General features: G+C 42.5%; 1 protein-coding gene across 1 annotated transcript; it reads left to right on the top strand.

The window, feature by feature from the left end:
* Nucleotides 1–11,493: 11,493 nt before the first annotated feature.
* On the top strand, nt 11,494–15,514 carry LOC120670396 (ERI1 exoribonuclease 2-like). Its single transcript, XM_039950483.1, has 2 exons — nt 11,494–12,612; nt 13,310–15,514. The coding sequence occupies exon 1, from the start codon at nt 11,567–11,569 to the stop codon at nt 12,503–12,505; it is 939 nt and encodes a 312-aa protein (XP_039806417.1). The 5' UTR covers nt 11,494–11,566; the 3' UTR covers nt 12,506–12,612; nt 13,310–15,514.
* Nucleotides 15,515–16,396: the final 882 nt, after the last annotated feature.

Raw genomic sequence — 16,396 nt, forward strand, 5'->3', positions numbered from 1 at the left:
TCATCAATGTCCATCTGTTGTGCCCCTGTCTTGGCCCTTCTAGGCCTCAACTGACGCTGACTAGGAGCTGCTGCAAGAGGCTGTGAAGCGGACACAACTGTAGCTGCCTTGGTACCATCACTGCTTGAACCCACTCCAGCTGCTCGTGCAACTCGATCCTCATTGAGTTTGCTCCTCTTCTCACGGTTTCTCTTATACATGATTTCCAATCTGAGATAGAGAAATATTGAGCTGAAATTAGATCATGAGCAGCAACCCACAAGATCTGGATAGGAAGTATTTGAACTGCACTAGAAAACTAGAAACTGGGTTCTGTCAGTCACAGACCGGTCAGACCGGTCGGATGGACCGGTCAGACCGGTCCCTGATAGAAACTGGAGAAAGACTCGGTTTTGATGATCTTTGTTCAGGAAAAAATGCTAGAGAACTTTGATAAACAATGTTAAGATTATCTAGCACTTTGCAAAGCAAAGTGTGGCTTAAGCTGATGGTTTTGGGTTCTGGCCAGACCGACCGGTCAGACCGCTCGGGCGGACCGGTCAGACCGCCCGGGTGGCACCCGCACCCTAGGATTTGATTCCGAGCAATGCGAGCCACAAAACTTCTCGATCTCTTAGGGAATAGTTCCTAGGCCTAGCAGAACTTGCTGGACCAAAGGGATTGAAAAGATATGCGCTAAGCTTAAGAGATCGGGCGAGGGAAACATGTGATACCTTGGAAGAGAGATGAACTCGTGAGGAACTTCAAAACTAGCTTCACCACTGATTGATTTCCCCCTTCTAGCCCCAATGCATGTGATGAAGCAACCAAAACAAGGGCTAGAACTCCAAATCTCCATTGGAGTGAAGATGGAGAGAAGAGTGGAGGAGGGGCGACGCACGGGTGAGAGGAGGTAGGAGTGAGTGTCTAACCGGTGAAAAGAAGTGAAATTGACTGTTTTACCCCGCGGAGGGGGTAAAAAGGGCAGTTACCAGGTTGGACTGGTCAGACCGGTCAGACAGACCGGTCAGACCGGTCGCACCTGAAGTGCCAGAAAAAAGTTGCCTTCTAGACTATCCGGGTGAATATCCAGAGTATCCGGGAAAATATCCAGAGAATCCGGGACATTGATCACAAAGAATTTTTAGAATGATAACTCCTTGATCAAATGGTTAAGCACTTCCAAAAATTTATATTTTCTGACCTTATGTGCTAACCATGAATTGGATAGGTGGACGACTAAGTAAGGAGTATTTTGATGAACACATTTTTCCGAAACAAGAGCTCCTTGTCACTTCCAAGGAAGAGATGATTTTCCAATATAACTACTCCTTGGATGAGAGAAGTGATATAGATATGAATCTATGGACTTGAGAAAATCTCACTACTTGTGACTAGCCATCAGCCAATCAATGAGAACAATAGTCACATGTAGCTTGATACGGTCACAAGGACCAAGATCCAAAGTTTTTCAAATTTGACAGACAACCTATCATGCTAGTTGAGTTTTTTTTAAAAAATCTATCCTATAACACTCATGGCATGTAACAAGTCAAGCTATCACCACACTAGAGAGCTTAGCACAAACCTTACTCAATTTTACACATGATTGACACTTAGTCACAATTAGGAAGGTTTTAGCTAAATATCTAGATGACAAGATTTCTTGAGCTTGATGCATACAAATGCACACACTAGCATTAATACGTGGTCTAGATGCTCAAAGGTAAAGCATAATGAGTAGAAAACATACCTTTGCCTCTTAGCCACTTAAACTTGTGCTTAAACTTTTAGAAACAATCACTAGTTCTCATAGATGAGAAATAGTGTGCAATATAGCACAAGTACTTCATGATTATGCTTTGTCAATCAATATTTGATCCAATTGATGAATAAACTCATATTAACTTATATTGGATCCATAATGAGCATAATCAACACTATAAGAGACTACACATTCACTCTAGGAAAATGTTAGTCCCAAAGACACAATTGCAAAGTGATCTCCCCCTAAATAAGTGCATAAGAGTTTTGAATTTCTTTTATATGCACTTTATCCATATTAAGAGACTAGGAGAGACTACTTTAACAAGTCGGTCATAAAGCACATAAAAAGATATTTAATTGAAATTGTGCTAGATTCTCTTACTGCCTGAAGTACATGACCCAAAGAGATGCCTATAAAGCATATGCACTGAGAAGGACCCTTTTTGCACATAGCTTCTCTCTCGTTTCTTCAGTTTGCTGCAGTTTTCTGGTCCAGACCGGTCCGACCGGTCAGATGGACCGGTCAGACCGGTCACACCAGTCAAACTGCAGTAACCTTCAATTTGTTCATGTCTTGCTTCAATGAATGTCTACTAGATATATTTGCTCACCTGCACTAAAACAAGACATTGCTCTACACAAGAGCCATTAAACGCATCTCACGGCAAATGGGGAGTAACTCAAAGGAAAATGCTTTAGTCACTTATTTAGAATGTCCGAAGCTCAACACAAGTGACACACTAGTACTCACCAAGAGTTAAGTGACTAATGCATTTTGAAATTAAAAACAAGTTACCGAGATAGCATTGGATGAAGATATGCAAGATTATCTCTTAAACTTGGTCAATGACATGAATACACAATAAACTTCAAAGAACCAAGCTCTCCAATGCATCTCCATGTACCTGCAACCTTTTAAGCTTTCTTTGGTGCCCAAATGTTGTTGGGCCCTACAACGTTAGCCACAATAGACTTGGGGACCCAAATAGCTCTTATGCTAACATTGGGTGATTTGATCACCTTGGTAGCATGAATATTCATCTTGTCCTTCCCAAGCTTAGCAATATCATATTGAACAAGTTTTGTGTTAAGCAAATTACCGTTTCGGCAATCCTTGCTCATATGCCCTTTTGCTCGACAAGTGTAGCAAATTCGGTGCTTAAGCTTGACGAAGGTGCTCTTGACTTTATTATTATACTTCTGAGCATCACAAGTCTTCTTGAGTGGAAGAGTGGGCTTTGTTGGCTTCTTGACGAGTCCTGCAGTAGCTCTGGCCTGGACCGGTCTGACTGGTCAGGAGTTACTGGTCTGACCGATCTGGTCAGACCTGAATTGCTGAGGATAGCAGTGGGTCATATGCCCTTTTTTCCTGCATCCAAAGCACACTCTATTTTCTGGAAGCATTCTTTGACTTCTTGAAAGTCGCTCTTCCTCATCGGGCTTGATTTGACAATTTCTTGCATAATGCCCTTTCTCTAGGCATCTATAGCACTTGATGTGTCCTAGAGACTTCTTTCTTGAAATCTTGTGCTTGATACTCTTTTGATCTTGTTGAAGAGTTGATCTAGTGATGTTTGAACCCTTCTCAAGCTTCTTCACCACGGAGTCGCGGTTATCTTGAGAAGGTCTCACTTTCTCGTTGCCCTCCAACTTAATCACTTGTTCTTTGAGTCTTTTTACTTCATGCATAAGTTCTTCATTTTCTTGTGCAATGAAGTCATCACAAGATTCTACAAATACTTGCTCAATACTAGATTGGCTTGCTTGAGAACAACATGGTTTAGTGCAAGTCAAGTCAAATTGAACTTGTGAGCATGTGCAAGTGTGGGATAAAGGATCATAGGATTTTATCGTTGTAGCCATAACCTCATGAGCCACTTCAAGTGAGACATGTGAGTTCACAAGCATCTCATAGTATTTTTCAAGCTCCGTATGTGTTCCTTGCAAAGCCACATGCTCACTAGTGAGCTTCTCCAACCTTGCCTTGAGCACTTGATTCTCCTTCTCTAAAGAGTCAATCAGACACAAGGAGTTAGTAGATAAATTCTCTGATTTTCTTACCAAGGAGGCATAGATGATCTTGAGCTTGTCAAGCTCTTCTTTGAATTTCATTGCTTGCTCAACTCCTTGGTTATCTCCTTTCTTGATTTCGGCTGTCAAGCACTTGTGATCAACATCACTTGAATATGTTGACTCATATGAAGCTCTTGCTTGCCTTGATCGCCGTCGGGAGCACTTTTTGCTCTCTTTGTGCTATCCCCCGGTCAGACCGGTCTGACCGGTCACACAGACCGGTCTGACCGGTTCCAACAGGGAACCAGTAGACTTTGCTCCTTTTCTTCCTTGATCATCGAACGAGACCACAAGAGGATGAGTATGATTCTCTAAAGTAATATACTCCTCTAGTGCCCCTTCATCTTCTTCTTAATCTTCGTCGTTACTATCTTCTTCGCATATTGCCTCTAGAAGTTTCCAAAGACTATATGCATCAAGACGTATCTTTGCAAATTTCTTCTCCTCTTGTATAGAATCTGCAAAATCTTTGTCCATGCTTTCAAACAAGAGGTCAATTACACGACGATTACACAACAAGCATTCATTTTCTTAATTTGACAAATTTTTAAATCCTTTAGGTAGAATGCTAGTCTTTATGGCTTGCTCAAAAGAAGGACCCATGTTCCTTAGTATATTACGAATATGAGCTGACCAAGAAATGTAGTTTGAGCCATTTATACCAAGGGGCTCAAACGATACCTTGCAAAATGTTAACATGGTGATTCTCCAAGCGGTGAGGCTTCAATCCGGAGACCAAAGCTTTGATTCCAATTGAAAGGATCTTGATCACGCAATGTCGTAGCCTAGAGGGGGGGTGAATAGGCGTTTCTTCAAAATTTGGCGCTTAATCCCTGCTGGAACTGCCTGGACCGATCAGACCGGTCTATGCAGGCAGACAGTCCAGTCAGCAGGAACAAGTCCCCTCTCGAGCTTGAACCTATAAGAAACTTGGGACATGTGTCTTGCAGAGTATTTCTAACAATATAAACAAGTCCCTACACACAAATAGAGCACACCCAAGAAGATCGATCGGAATCACAATTTAAACTCAAAACTATAAATGCAAGGTAAGTAAATCAAACCGAAATAGAGATGATGCAATGAAGACACGGTGATTTGTTTGACCGAAGTTCGGATTCACCCCGTCTACCTACGTGTGAATCCTTCTCTCCGTTGAGGAAGCTCGTAGTGACCTCAAGGTCAAGCTATCTCCTCTTCTCCACTATATGATCATGCGCCCTCTTGGCACACGATCAAAGCCGCAACAAACTTGCCGCTGCTCACCACAACTTTGGGAGCTAGCCGGCGACGCCTAGCCGTCTAGGAGCCGATGCTCCAAGAGTAACAAATGCTTCAATCGAGTTGGCCGACGCAACCTCAAGTGCTCATAGCTCGGGATGTTTCTCTCTTGCTCAAATGGCTCTCAAGGAATGGATTCACTCAACCCAACTTAAAGATTCACCTTGAATCAAGCAACTCTCACAAAGAGAGAGGTTGGGGAGGACTCTCCAAGTGCTCACAAGGATCTCAAGATGTTCTGAAATGTTCTAGCCTCAGCACCCATGAATGGGTGAAGTCATGGGGTATAAATACACCTTCTCACAAAACTAGTCGTTGCCCTGTCAGTGTTAGACCGGTCAGACCGGTCCCCTAGACCGGTCAGACCGGTCTGTTTTGAAAACTAGCCGTTGGAGGCTCACCCTGCTCAGACCGGTCAGACCGGTCCCTCTCTGTTTTCTGCAGTTAGCTCTCACTCCTTAGGCTAAACTCTCTAGGGACTGGGTTGAGCACTTTTGGTATTGTCTAAACCTACTGATGTTGCATCCTTCTTGATAGTACGACATACCTATACTCAAGTGCACAAATGAAATATACAATTTTCACGATTACTTGAGTTTCTTCATAATATGATCATGCCGACTTTTCTTTGATCAATACCGTGAGGGTATCAACATCTTCTTTCTTTTGAGCATACCTGCTTTGAGCTAGTGACTTTGAATCTTTGAATTGCATAGGAATGAAATCCACCTTTATTCACAAGTCACCTTCTTTTCTTGAATAATGGCACTCTTCAACATAGAGCTCTCCATGACTCTAGGATCTCCGGCCTTTGACCCGTATCGGTTTTTTTGCTCCCCCCAAGCCGTCGCTTGCGTAGCCTCTTGAAACACGCCTCTCGGTCCTCTACCTTTATCCTAGCCGTCCATCTTGAACTTATATTGATTTGTGTCATGTATGAAATCTTCAAATTCTCAATTCAATCTTATATGCAAGCCTTCCAATTCGAGACATCATATATGTATCAGCTCATGTCTCATTCTCTTTTGCCTTGCTTGCTTGCTTCTTAAGTTAATAATCATTTATCACATGTGACAAGATCTTCTATATTTGAGACTATGCATAAGCATATCACATCTCATTCACAAAATCTTTACTTGTCACTTTGAATCCCATCATAGATCGAAACAAGCCTTCGCAAATATTAGAGCCTTTATATCAATCATGAATACTTTGCTCTATTTTCCTTTTCTTGTTTTGCTTGTCACATACACATTTCATAATTAAATGCATGTTCATAATCTCATGCAAACAAGTTAGTCCTTTAATCGCGTTGTCAATCAATGCTCCAAAACCCACTAGGGCCTAGATGCTCTTTCAATGAGAGACCATTTTCGCTACATATAACAACAGAGGAAGAAATTGAAACTACACATGTTTTGGTAGAAGAAAATAAGCAGGAAACACTAAAACAAAGTCAAGCATCTCCAAGAGCTCTTGTATCTATGAATATCTAAAATCTTAATATAGCTATTATATAAAACGAAATAGCTAGCGGAAAAGGAATAAAATCCAACAGCTTCTTCAAAATCCAAAAAGTGATGGCTAGCGCTCAACGCTAGGCAAAGATGCCCAACAGCACCTCCTGGATAGAAAACAAGGATAGAAGATGACGTAGATAGAGTTTCTGTTGGATGGAAATTTTTTTGTCTTTCTTTTCTTTTTTTAGAAAACTCACCCGAGATACAAGAGCTCTTGAAGATGCTCTTAGGATGATGATGCTTACTCCTCCCGACCCTTTTTTTTAGGCGCCAACCACTCAAGTACACCAAGAAATGCATGGATGCATGCGTGAGCCCTCTAAACGCTTCGCTTTCACTTAGCCGAGTCAATGATCTGCCTCGTGAGTAGGTCCACGCCCTACATTGCTGCCAAAATGCATAACTGAAATACGCCCTAGAAAGGGTATATATCGACTCTCGACTTCTTATTCTTTACTTCGGCTTTCTACAGTCAAAGTACTTTGATGGTCATAGCCCTCTAATCTTTCTTCAATATGAGAGCGCAAACCACTAAAAGTCAAACCTGCTAAAAAATTTTCAGCAATATTTACACCAAAGCATCAGTTCTATGAATCACATAATCTCCTGATATAGTCATTAATAGATCCATCACGCATTTGCTTAACTGATTTTAAGTGAGATAACTTAAGCTCATTATTTCCACATAAGAAGAGATCATGAAATATCTATTCTATTTGTTCCCATGAACTAATAGAATTAGGAACCAATGAACTAAACCATGAAAAATGGTTCCAGTCAAAGATAAACAAAACAGACTTACTTTGAGTTTAGAAAAGAACCAGCTTCTCTTAGTGAGGCAATATATTGACTAATATGCTCAAAACTACTTTTCTCCATTAAATTTAGTGAAATCAGGCAACCTAAAACCAGCATGATGCTGAACCAAAACAAAATAAATAGGAAATGGTTTTTAGTGAGTGCGAGATTTACCTCTAACATCTACTCCATGATTTTCTTTAAGCATGTTAACCAGCAAACACTTTATCAAAATTATTTGAAAATTTGGCTTTGTGGATGGACATCGTGCTAGTTTGGAGCCATATGGTTGGAAAAAACAGTCAAAACCGGTTCCTACGACCGGTCAGACCGACTGGGCTATACCGGTCACAACGGATTCAGAAATCGGCCTGACAGATATTTGCCTGTTTTGTCATCTGCAAATATTGATCAAAAGTCTCATATAGGATACCGATAGGTGCACAAAATTAGCAAGCTTATTGTTCGGCGAATGTTGGCTGAACTAGGGACGCTTGTAATAGATTCAGGGTACGAAGGCTGAGCCACCATCGCATTAGTAGGTGCTACTATTTGACCACATAAAATAATTCAACGACATTCCTAACGGTGGTTGGTCCACAGATAATGTTGTTGATGGTTTAAGAATAGGAACCTCAGAAGTAACAGTAGATATGACTGGAGGGATATCATTGGTTAATTAATGCTGGTCGTTTACTAGTTATTTCTTGTTCTCTAGAACTAAGTCGATTAACCAAATAAATGTCCGGCTCAGCTAACATACTCTTAATTTATTTGTTGAAGGGTAACACCAAAAGGTGAATTACTCGCATTAGGTATTTATCTTAGTAGATGCATCTGTGGAGGTAGAGGTGAAGGTGATGTCTTTGACCTTGGTGACGTTGCTCCATCAGTCGACTTGAAGGCTTGCAAGTATTGCCTGCGGATCCTCTTCATCACATTTCTTCTTGCGCTCCTCTAGCATCTGGTGAATATCTTCAGGAAGTTTGTCAATCGTCGGCTTGACGATGTTTCCAATGCTGTTAACCTCGGTGAGATCCTCACCCACCATTGCAGCCGATGTATACTTCTTCCTCCCCAACAGAGTCACCAAAAAACATGTTTATGTCAGAAACACGCTGCGCCAAATATTGAGCACTGAACATGCAACATGCAGTGGCACACCTCGCGGCGCCTCTGCACGAACCGGTCAGACTGGTATGGTGGACTGATTCTCTTCATGCGAGCCTGACGAGGATCCAATGAACGCCCGCTCGGGAGGGGACCACGTCGGCCAGGCACATATTGGGTTGTTAGGGTTGACGAGCCACCTAGAACGTCCTCAAATACCATAGAGACAAAAGAAGAACGACAGATCAGGGTTGGAAAAAGAGAGAAAGTATTAATGTGTTTCCGATAGATTGGATACCCTCAATAGGTCAGGGCCCTTTATATTTATAGGGAGGGGTTAAAAGTGCATATAAGCCTCCTTGTGGTTTTTGGTGGTTGAATGACAACACAATTAAAAAACTAATGATTTTTGACAAATTTTGGATAGGTCTCATTGCAAATAAGTGTATCAAAATTATAATATCTCAAATTGAAGAAAGAGCAAGAAAATTGACAAGGCAAAAGAGACATAGTTGCAAGGGCTATTATACGGTCTCAATGATGGCTTGCTTGTGTTAACAAGTAAAGATTGATAATGCATTGGTATTCTGATAAAAAAAAGGAAGAAATGTGATCAAGAGCTTAATATTTCAATAGAAGTGAAGATTCTTATTTTTTATCACAAAGTTGGCATATGGATTAATTTTTTGAACAAATGGAATTCAACGAGTATAATGCATTTATATTTTGATAAAGAAGGAAGGAATGTGATCAAGAGCTTAATATTTCAATATAAGTGAAGATTCTTGGTTGTTTGATTGCAAAGTTAGTATATGGGTCAATTTGTTGAATAAATAGAATTCATTGAGTGCATATTGTGGTGCAAGACTATGTGTGATTTAAGATGACAAGATGGTTAAGGATTAGTAAGAACTTGGCTACGTTGTAAAAAGCAAGGGAGAAGAGCAAGCAAAGGGTTTGGCACCTATGAACCTATGCTAGGGTGAAGAAGCAAATTAGTGCTAGCATTTATGGACCAATCAAGGTCGTGGATAGTCACAAATTGCTAAGCATCAATCATTGTTGAATCATATGGATTTAGGTGTATTGAGGATGTCAAGTTGATTGTTAATTGCACTAGCTCGAGAAGGATAATGCTCAAGAAAGAGGCAAAGAAAATATTTGCAAACCCGCAGAAAAGCAACATGACGAAGGTATTCAAACTCAAGAGAATATTATGGTGTTTATTATTTGATCTTGAGTATAGGTAATGTCGTACTATCAAGAAGTATGTGATGTTGATAGCTTTGCTCATGTCTCAATGCTCAAACCTAACCTTTCATGTGCTAACATGAGAAAAACACTTGTCACAACGCCAGGCCACGCGAGCCCCGCCGCCGAACACACACCCCGCGAACACTCGTCCTGCCGCCGCACGCAAGCCCTGCGGGCGCTCACCCCGCCGCCGCCCACGCGCCTTGTGGTTTCGGTTGAAATGGATAGTCTCGAATAATCTTTCCACAGAGTCCAAAATTATCAAGTTCAGCGTCTAGAGTAAAAAGTTATGATGTTTTCCTTTCTGACACCTAATCTGTTTAGTGGGTCCGCGGAGATTTCGTAGATTTTTTCTGGAGACTCCAAAAATTTTTATGATTCCAAAGAATTTTGAGGATATTCTGAAGAATTTTGAGAAATGAGGAATGCTAACTTTGCCAGGAGGTTCCAAAACTTTTTTTTTGTATTTTTCGTACATATATTTGAATCCAATGGTTAATTTTTGGGTCCGGAGTCTACGGATATTCCGGAACTTAACACCCAACGGCTAGTTTTGGGGAATGGGTATTTATATCCCCTCAACCCCTCTCTTTGTTGCTATTGGCTCCTCACATGAAATACATATATCCACAGCCCTAAGGAGCACTTCTCACTCTGGATTTGCAAAAGATTTGAGAAGAGAAGTGAGTTGGGGTGGAGAGAGAGATTGGGGAGGAAGATTAAGTGGAAGTGAGCAAATCCATTCTCGAGCACCTGAGTTCGTAGCGAGAAATCTTCGTGGTATTTGTTACTCTTGGAGGTCAAGCCTTCTAGACGGTTAGACGTCGGCCGGTGAGCATCCAAGCTTGTGGTGTGCTGTGGGAAATTTGTGAATGCTTCAATTTCACCTTCGAAAGGAAGAAATCAACAAGTGAAGTGGAAAAAGAGTTGAGAGCGACCTGGCTTCTTTTGAAGCACCCAACAGAGACATAGGAACCCGTGAAGGGTCCATATTTTTGGCAAACAAATCTTGTATTCATTGTTCTTGATTTTTTGTTTCACTACTTATTGCTTGTGCTAGCTCCTTTTTAGATTTATCTTGATCTACACGTTGAAAAGGTTTGAGCTGTAAGTAGTGAAATAGCTTGAAAATAGCTCACCATTGTATAGTAATTCGTCCATTTACTTTTGGTTGATGTATTCATAAGCGTGTTGTGAATCATTTGATATTTTTAGAGACTTCGAAGATTTCTATGCAAACTCAAGTTGCAGAGAATTTCCAACAAATCTCCGGAGATTTTGGAAGTTACTATATATTTTTATAAAAATTTTAAAACCTCCTATCCACCCCCTCTAGAAGATATCAAAGGTCTTTTCAGTGGTGATCTTACCCTATTACGAATCAATTTTATACAAATTCTGTGTCAAAACACAACTCACTGTTCATCCAATCTGGGTCAAGTTTTTCTAAAGATATAACTCTCTCAACGCATATTTTTGATTAACGCATATATTCTAGAGACATAATCCTGTGTCAAAATACATATTTTTCGAATCTATTTTAAATATTACTTTGATTAATAGTCAAATTATCGCATTTTTGAATTAAAGTTGATTTTTAAATCCGAACGTGTGCGTCGATTCCAGTTAACAAATTCTAATCGGAGACTCTTGGCGTCATCCGTACGCCACCCGCCGCCCCTCCGCCGCCGCCATGGCGCCACGGCCAATCTCAATTCTCAAATCTGACGCTAAGCAAATTCTCGCGCAACACGCTCAATCCCTCACGCACCCTCCGCTCAAGAATGCCCTGCCTCTCCTCCTCCTCCGCCGCCGCCGCCGCCGCACCGTTCCAGCCGGCAGATCCGGCGTCGCGAGGCGCCATGGCGTGGCAGCAGCTGAGCTCCCGCACGCGGGAGTTCGACCACTTTGTCGTGATCGACTTTGAGGCGACCTGCGAAAGGAATTCCAAGATCTACCCGCAGGAAATCATCGAATTTCCCGCGGTCCTCGTCGACGCCGCCACCGGCGGCCTCGTCGCCTCCTTCCGCACCTACGTGAAGCCGCGCCACCACCCGCGCCTGACCGCGTTCTGCTCCGAGCTGACGGGGATCCAGCAGGAGCAGGTCGACGGCGGCGTAGATCTCGCGACGGCGCTGGCCATGCACGACGCGTGGCTGGCGGCGGCGGGCGCATCCAAGAACCGCCTCGCCGTCGTCACCTGGGGTGATTGGGATTGCCGTACAATGCTGGAGTCAGAATGCAACTTCAAGGGACTTACAAAGCCTGCTTATTTCGACAGATGGATCAACCTTCGCATCCCCTTCGAGGCCGCGTTCGGTGCTGGGCGGCGCAACCTTCAGGAGGCAGTCAGGGAGGCGGGTCTGCAGTGGAGCGGCCGCCTCCACTGTGGGCTCGACGATGCGCTCAATACGGCCTGCCTCCTCGCCGAGCTGATGCGGCGGGGAGTTCCCATCTCCATTACCGGCTCGCTGGTGCCGCCGCCACCGGAGCAGAAGCCTGAGGTGCAACTTCAGCAACAACTCTTGCCGGCGAATCACAACTTCCGCTGGTGCGTCGGTGGCGCTGCTGCTACTGACTGCTGCTGCTACTGCTACTGCGGCGTGGCCGTCAGAGCCGACGTGGTGACGACGCCGGGCCCTATGCAAGGACGCTGCTTCTTCAGCTGCGGGAACTGGACGCCGCTGGGGCCGATGTGCCCGATCTTTCTCTGGGCGGCTTGATTGCCAGCCGTCCAGACTCCAACGCATCGTCGTCAATATGATCAGCCAGCTAATCACTTCTACTGAATTCGTAGAGTGCATGTTTACTATGCTTACTTAGTGTTCAGGTAGGAGTTCTCTTTTCTCATAATCTCTTTGAATCTGTTAGAATTTTAGACACTCAAGGAATTGTTGATTTGATTAGTCTTTAGGGATATTTGGGATTATGTGAAATCGTACAATATGTTGTTTGAATGTTGGAACTTATTTATCTCATCCAGTAGCTCATGGGATCTGTAATTTTAACTTTTAGGCTCCCGCTGTGAAGCACGATCCTGTGGCTCTATTTAGCTTTTCTCTCATTTGCTGTCTTAGTGGGTTGGTTAGTAATAAGTTAGGTACTTTTATTACCGTGAAATTTAACACATGCTTCTTCACAGGCTATGCCTAATACATTTGCTGTATCATGAGATTTTTACCGGTTCACTAAAATTCATTGCCTGCAAGTATTTGTATTCATCTTCTTCTACACTGTGACCACTATTCAGCTCAGCTTGCCTGATAGACTCATAGAATATACCTAGTAGCTGTATTCTGTACTTAACCAAATAGAAAAAAATGAGACGGTAAAAAAATACTTTTTGACCATGTTACATCTTTAAAATGCATGGCTTCCTGTGTTAGTTTGTTGTTTTTTTACAGTGCCAGTTCTTGTGTATATTGCACTCATATTCTGTGACCGAATTAATATTTTTATTGCAATCCTTGTAGCATCTTTATTCCACACAGTTCGCATACTAATGTTCAACCTTTTGTTTTCCTCAGGAAATATTGCCACCCAAGGCTTATGTCACAATCTTTTTCCTACAGATAAGTTTCTTTCCTTTATTTTTCTATCTGCACTCATGTAGCCTATTTTTTTTTTGTTTTACTAAGTTACCTGGTCTAAATACTATCATCTCTTCTGCAGGAGACTTGATGGTACTCGTAGGCAGCAGAAATGGAGACGTGTACATCATCACTTTGGCATCAGACATGATGGCCAATTGTCATACCAACAAAAGGCTTCGGCAGCAGAAAAGGAGACATGATTAAGCTGGTGTCATGTGGTCTTCGGCAAGGGGTTCCTCTCCCCCCAGTGCTGTTCATTCTAGTAATGGAAGTGCTGAATTCTCTGATCAAGTTTGCTATCCAACAGCAACTTCTGCAGCCACTTGTGGTTCAGCATGTCACACACCGGTCCTCTTTCTACGCAGATGATGCCAGGGTCTTTCGGCGCCCCAACAGCAACGATCTCCAGGTCATGAAATTCTTACTCGAATTTTTTGGGTATGCCCCGGTCGTCCACACCAAACTGTCCAAAAGCTCACTTCTCCAATTCACTGCTCCGAGGAGGACTTGCAGCCCACCATTAGGAAACCCAGCAAAGAAGTTTTCCTACCTCTCATCGACAAAGTTGCAGATCATCTGCCAGGGTGGAAGGCTTGCCTCATGAATAGGACTGCTCGATTGGTGTTGACTCGTGTGGTCATGACAGCTACTTCCACTTATACGATGATTGCCATGGATCTTCCGAGGTGGGTAGATAAAGCAATAGACAAGAAACGCTGGGGTTTAATCTTGAAGGGACAGGAAAAAGCTAATGGCGGCAACTTTCTTATCTCCTGGCCTCCTGGGAAAAGGTTCAGCGGCTTCTTGAATATGGTGTGCTGGGTATTCTTAATCTAGAAGTTTTGGGTGGGCCCTACGGATCTGATGGTTCTGGGCACATAAAAACTGATCCAACAGACCTTGGGCTGGTCTCCCAATCCAGGTACCGGCGAAAGCAAAGGCTCTGTTCGATATGGCAGTTGATTCAGTGGTCAGCAACAGAGAGTCCTCCCTCTTCTGGACAGAACGGTGGCTAAATGGAAGTACACTGGCTGACTTGCCCCCTGATTTATTAGGAGCCATACCAAAAAGGGTGATTAAGTCAAGGACAGTAGCACAAGCACTGCAGAACAGCGGGTGGGTTCATGATATCAGAGGAGCTTTATTAGTTCAGGTCTTGTTGGAGTATCTCCATGTATTATCGGACCGAGTGGATGGAGTAGGCATTCCTGATCAGTTTCGGTGGAAATTAAGTCAATCAGGATCTTATAGCATCAAATCAGCTTATGCAGCCTGCTTTGTCGGTTCCATCAGATTTGCTTCCTGGAGGCGTATCTGGAAGAGCTGGGCTCCATTGCGTTGCAAATTCTTCCTTTGGCTAGCCAATAAACAGCGTATTTGGACAGCTGACCGGCTCGCCAAGCAGGGTCTGCCTCATCAAGCTGCTTGCCCGCTTTGTGACCAGGAACAAGAAACAGCCCAGCACCTCTTTCTCACATGTGTGTTCACCCAGCAATGCTGGTCAATGATCTCTCAACACCTGAACCTGGGCATCACCGGGCCTGCCACCTCCACAACCAGTTTGTCTTCGTGGTGGTGCACTACTATTAAATCAGTACCTAAAGATTGCCGCAAGGGCCTAAACTCTCTCATCATCATGGTCACGTGGGAAATCTGGACTTCTGGAAGCACGGCAATGCTTGTGTGTTTGAGGGAGCTCATCCGAATGTTCAGATGCTTCTGCAGACTGTGTCTAGTGTGTTCCTTGGTGCTTGGCAGAAGCATCCAAGCTCAAAGAGCTCCTTGATAGGTCGCTGCCCCCGGCCCTTAGGTCTTGGTGGGTGTTGGTCATGGGTTGTTTTTTGTAAGAGACATCTAGTGGCGAATGTTGTATCGAGTATGGGGTTTGTCTAACCCCTTACTCTTTCCTTTCTTCTACCATAAATGAAATGACCTGCAGTTCTCCTGCGCCGTTCGAGAAAAAAAACTCAACGATTAGTTGGGAGCTTTTGCTTGGCTTATAAATATGATAGCCGTGTAATTGCAAGATCAAGTAATGAAATCAATCTAGTTTCCCTTATCCCTTCTCTTGTGTAAATGTGTAAATGAGATGATACTGTCAAAGCCAATTTGATTTGGCTGCAAGTATATTAGATGATACACGGTCTGTTATAAATGTTTGATAGCAAACATGTCATTTTTTTTACTTTAGCACATTTTTTTGACATACTGTCTTCAAATCATGTCTTTAATTTAGTGACAAACCTGTTGACAAATGACAGTTGTGATATTTCGCCAAATATTGCTGATAATTTTGTGCCATGGGATCAGGCGCATGTATGGCTGTCTCATTGACTGTGATGCCATCTCATGTCTCCATTGGTCCCTTTTAAGTGGCACCTACATCATATTTTCTTTAATCTCCTGTTCTTATTTTTATATGACCGGCAGTATAGGAATACTGATCTCCCAGTTATATTCAATTGTAATTAGCACCCTTATGCACTGGAACTAACATTTTTTATTTTATCCATGTATGTATGTATGTGTATGTATATATATATATATATATATATATATATATATATATATATATATTGCTGGATGAATATGAATTTTTAGGGTACCTGTTTTCTTTATAGATTATTACTTGATTGTTGTCAAATATTTTTTAGTTGAACTGAAGAGCCGACCATTCTTATTTTCATACCTCATATTCATTTGTTGGTTTACACTTGTTATTTTTACAATCATTTTCTTCTGCTGAGTCTGAGTGTGGTTCTGAATTGTGCAAGCCCTGTGGAGATAGCATGCTGGTACTTTGTTGTCCTGAAACTGAAAATACACATATTTTAGCAGACCCATGCAATTTCTCAGGTTATAAAAGTTATTCTGCTAAGACGTTGATAATATGTTTTTTCCCTAAACGGTCAAACAATATCTTCTCCACTCTACCTGCACAGAATCAGAACCTAAATATAGTTACTGCTGATTTTTTCTTTCACTAAAATACAGTTTTCGGGCTAGCGAGCACCTAGCCCG

This window comes from Panicum virgatum, chromosome 2K (assembly GCF_016808335.1).
Source record: "Panicum virgatum strain AP13 chromosome 2K, P.virgatum_v5, whole genome shotgun sequence".
Classification (NCBI taxonomy): domain Eukaryota; kingdom Viridiplantae; phylum Streptophyta; class Magnoliopsida; order Poales; family Poaceae; genus Panicum; species Panicum virgatum.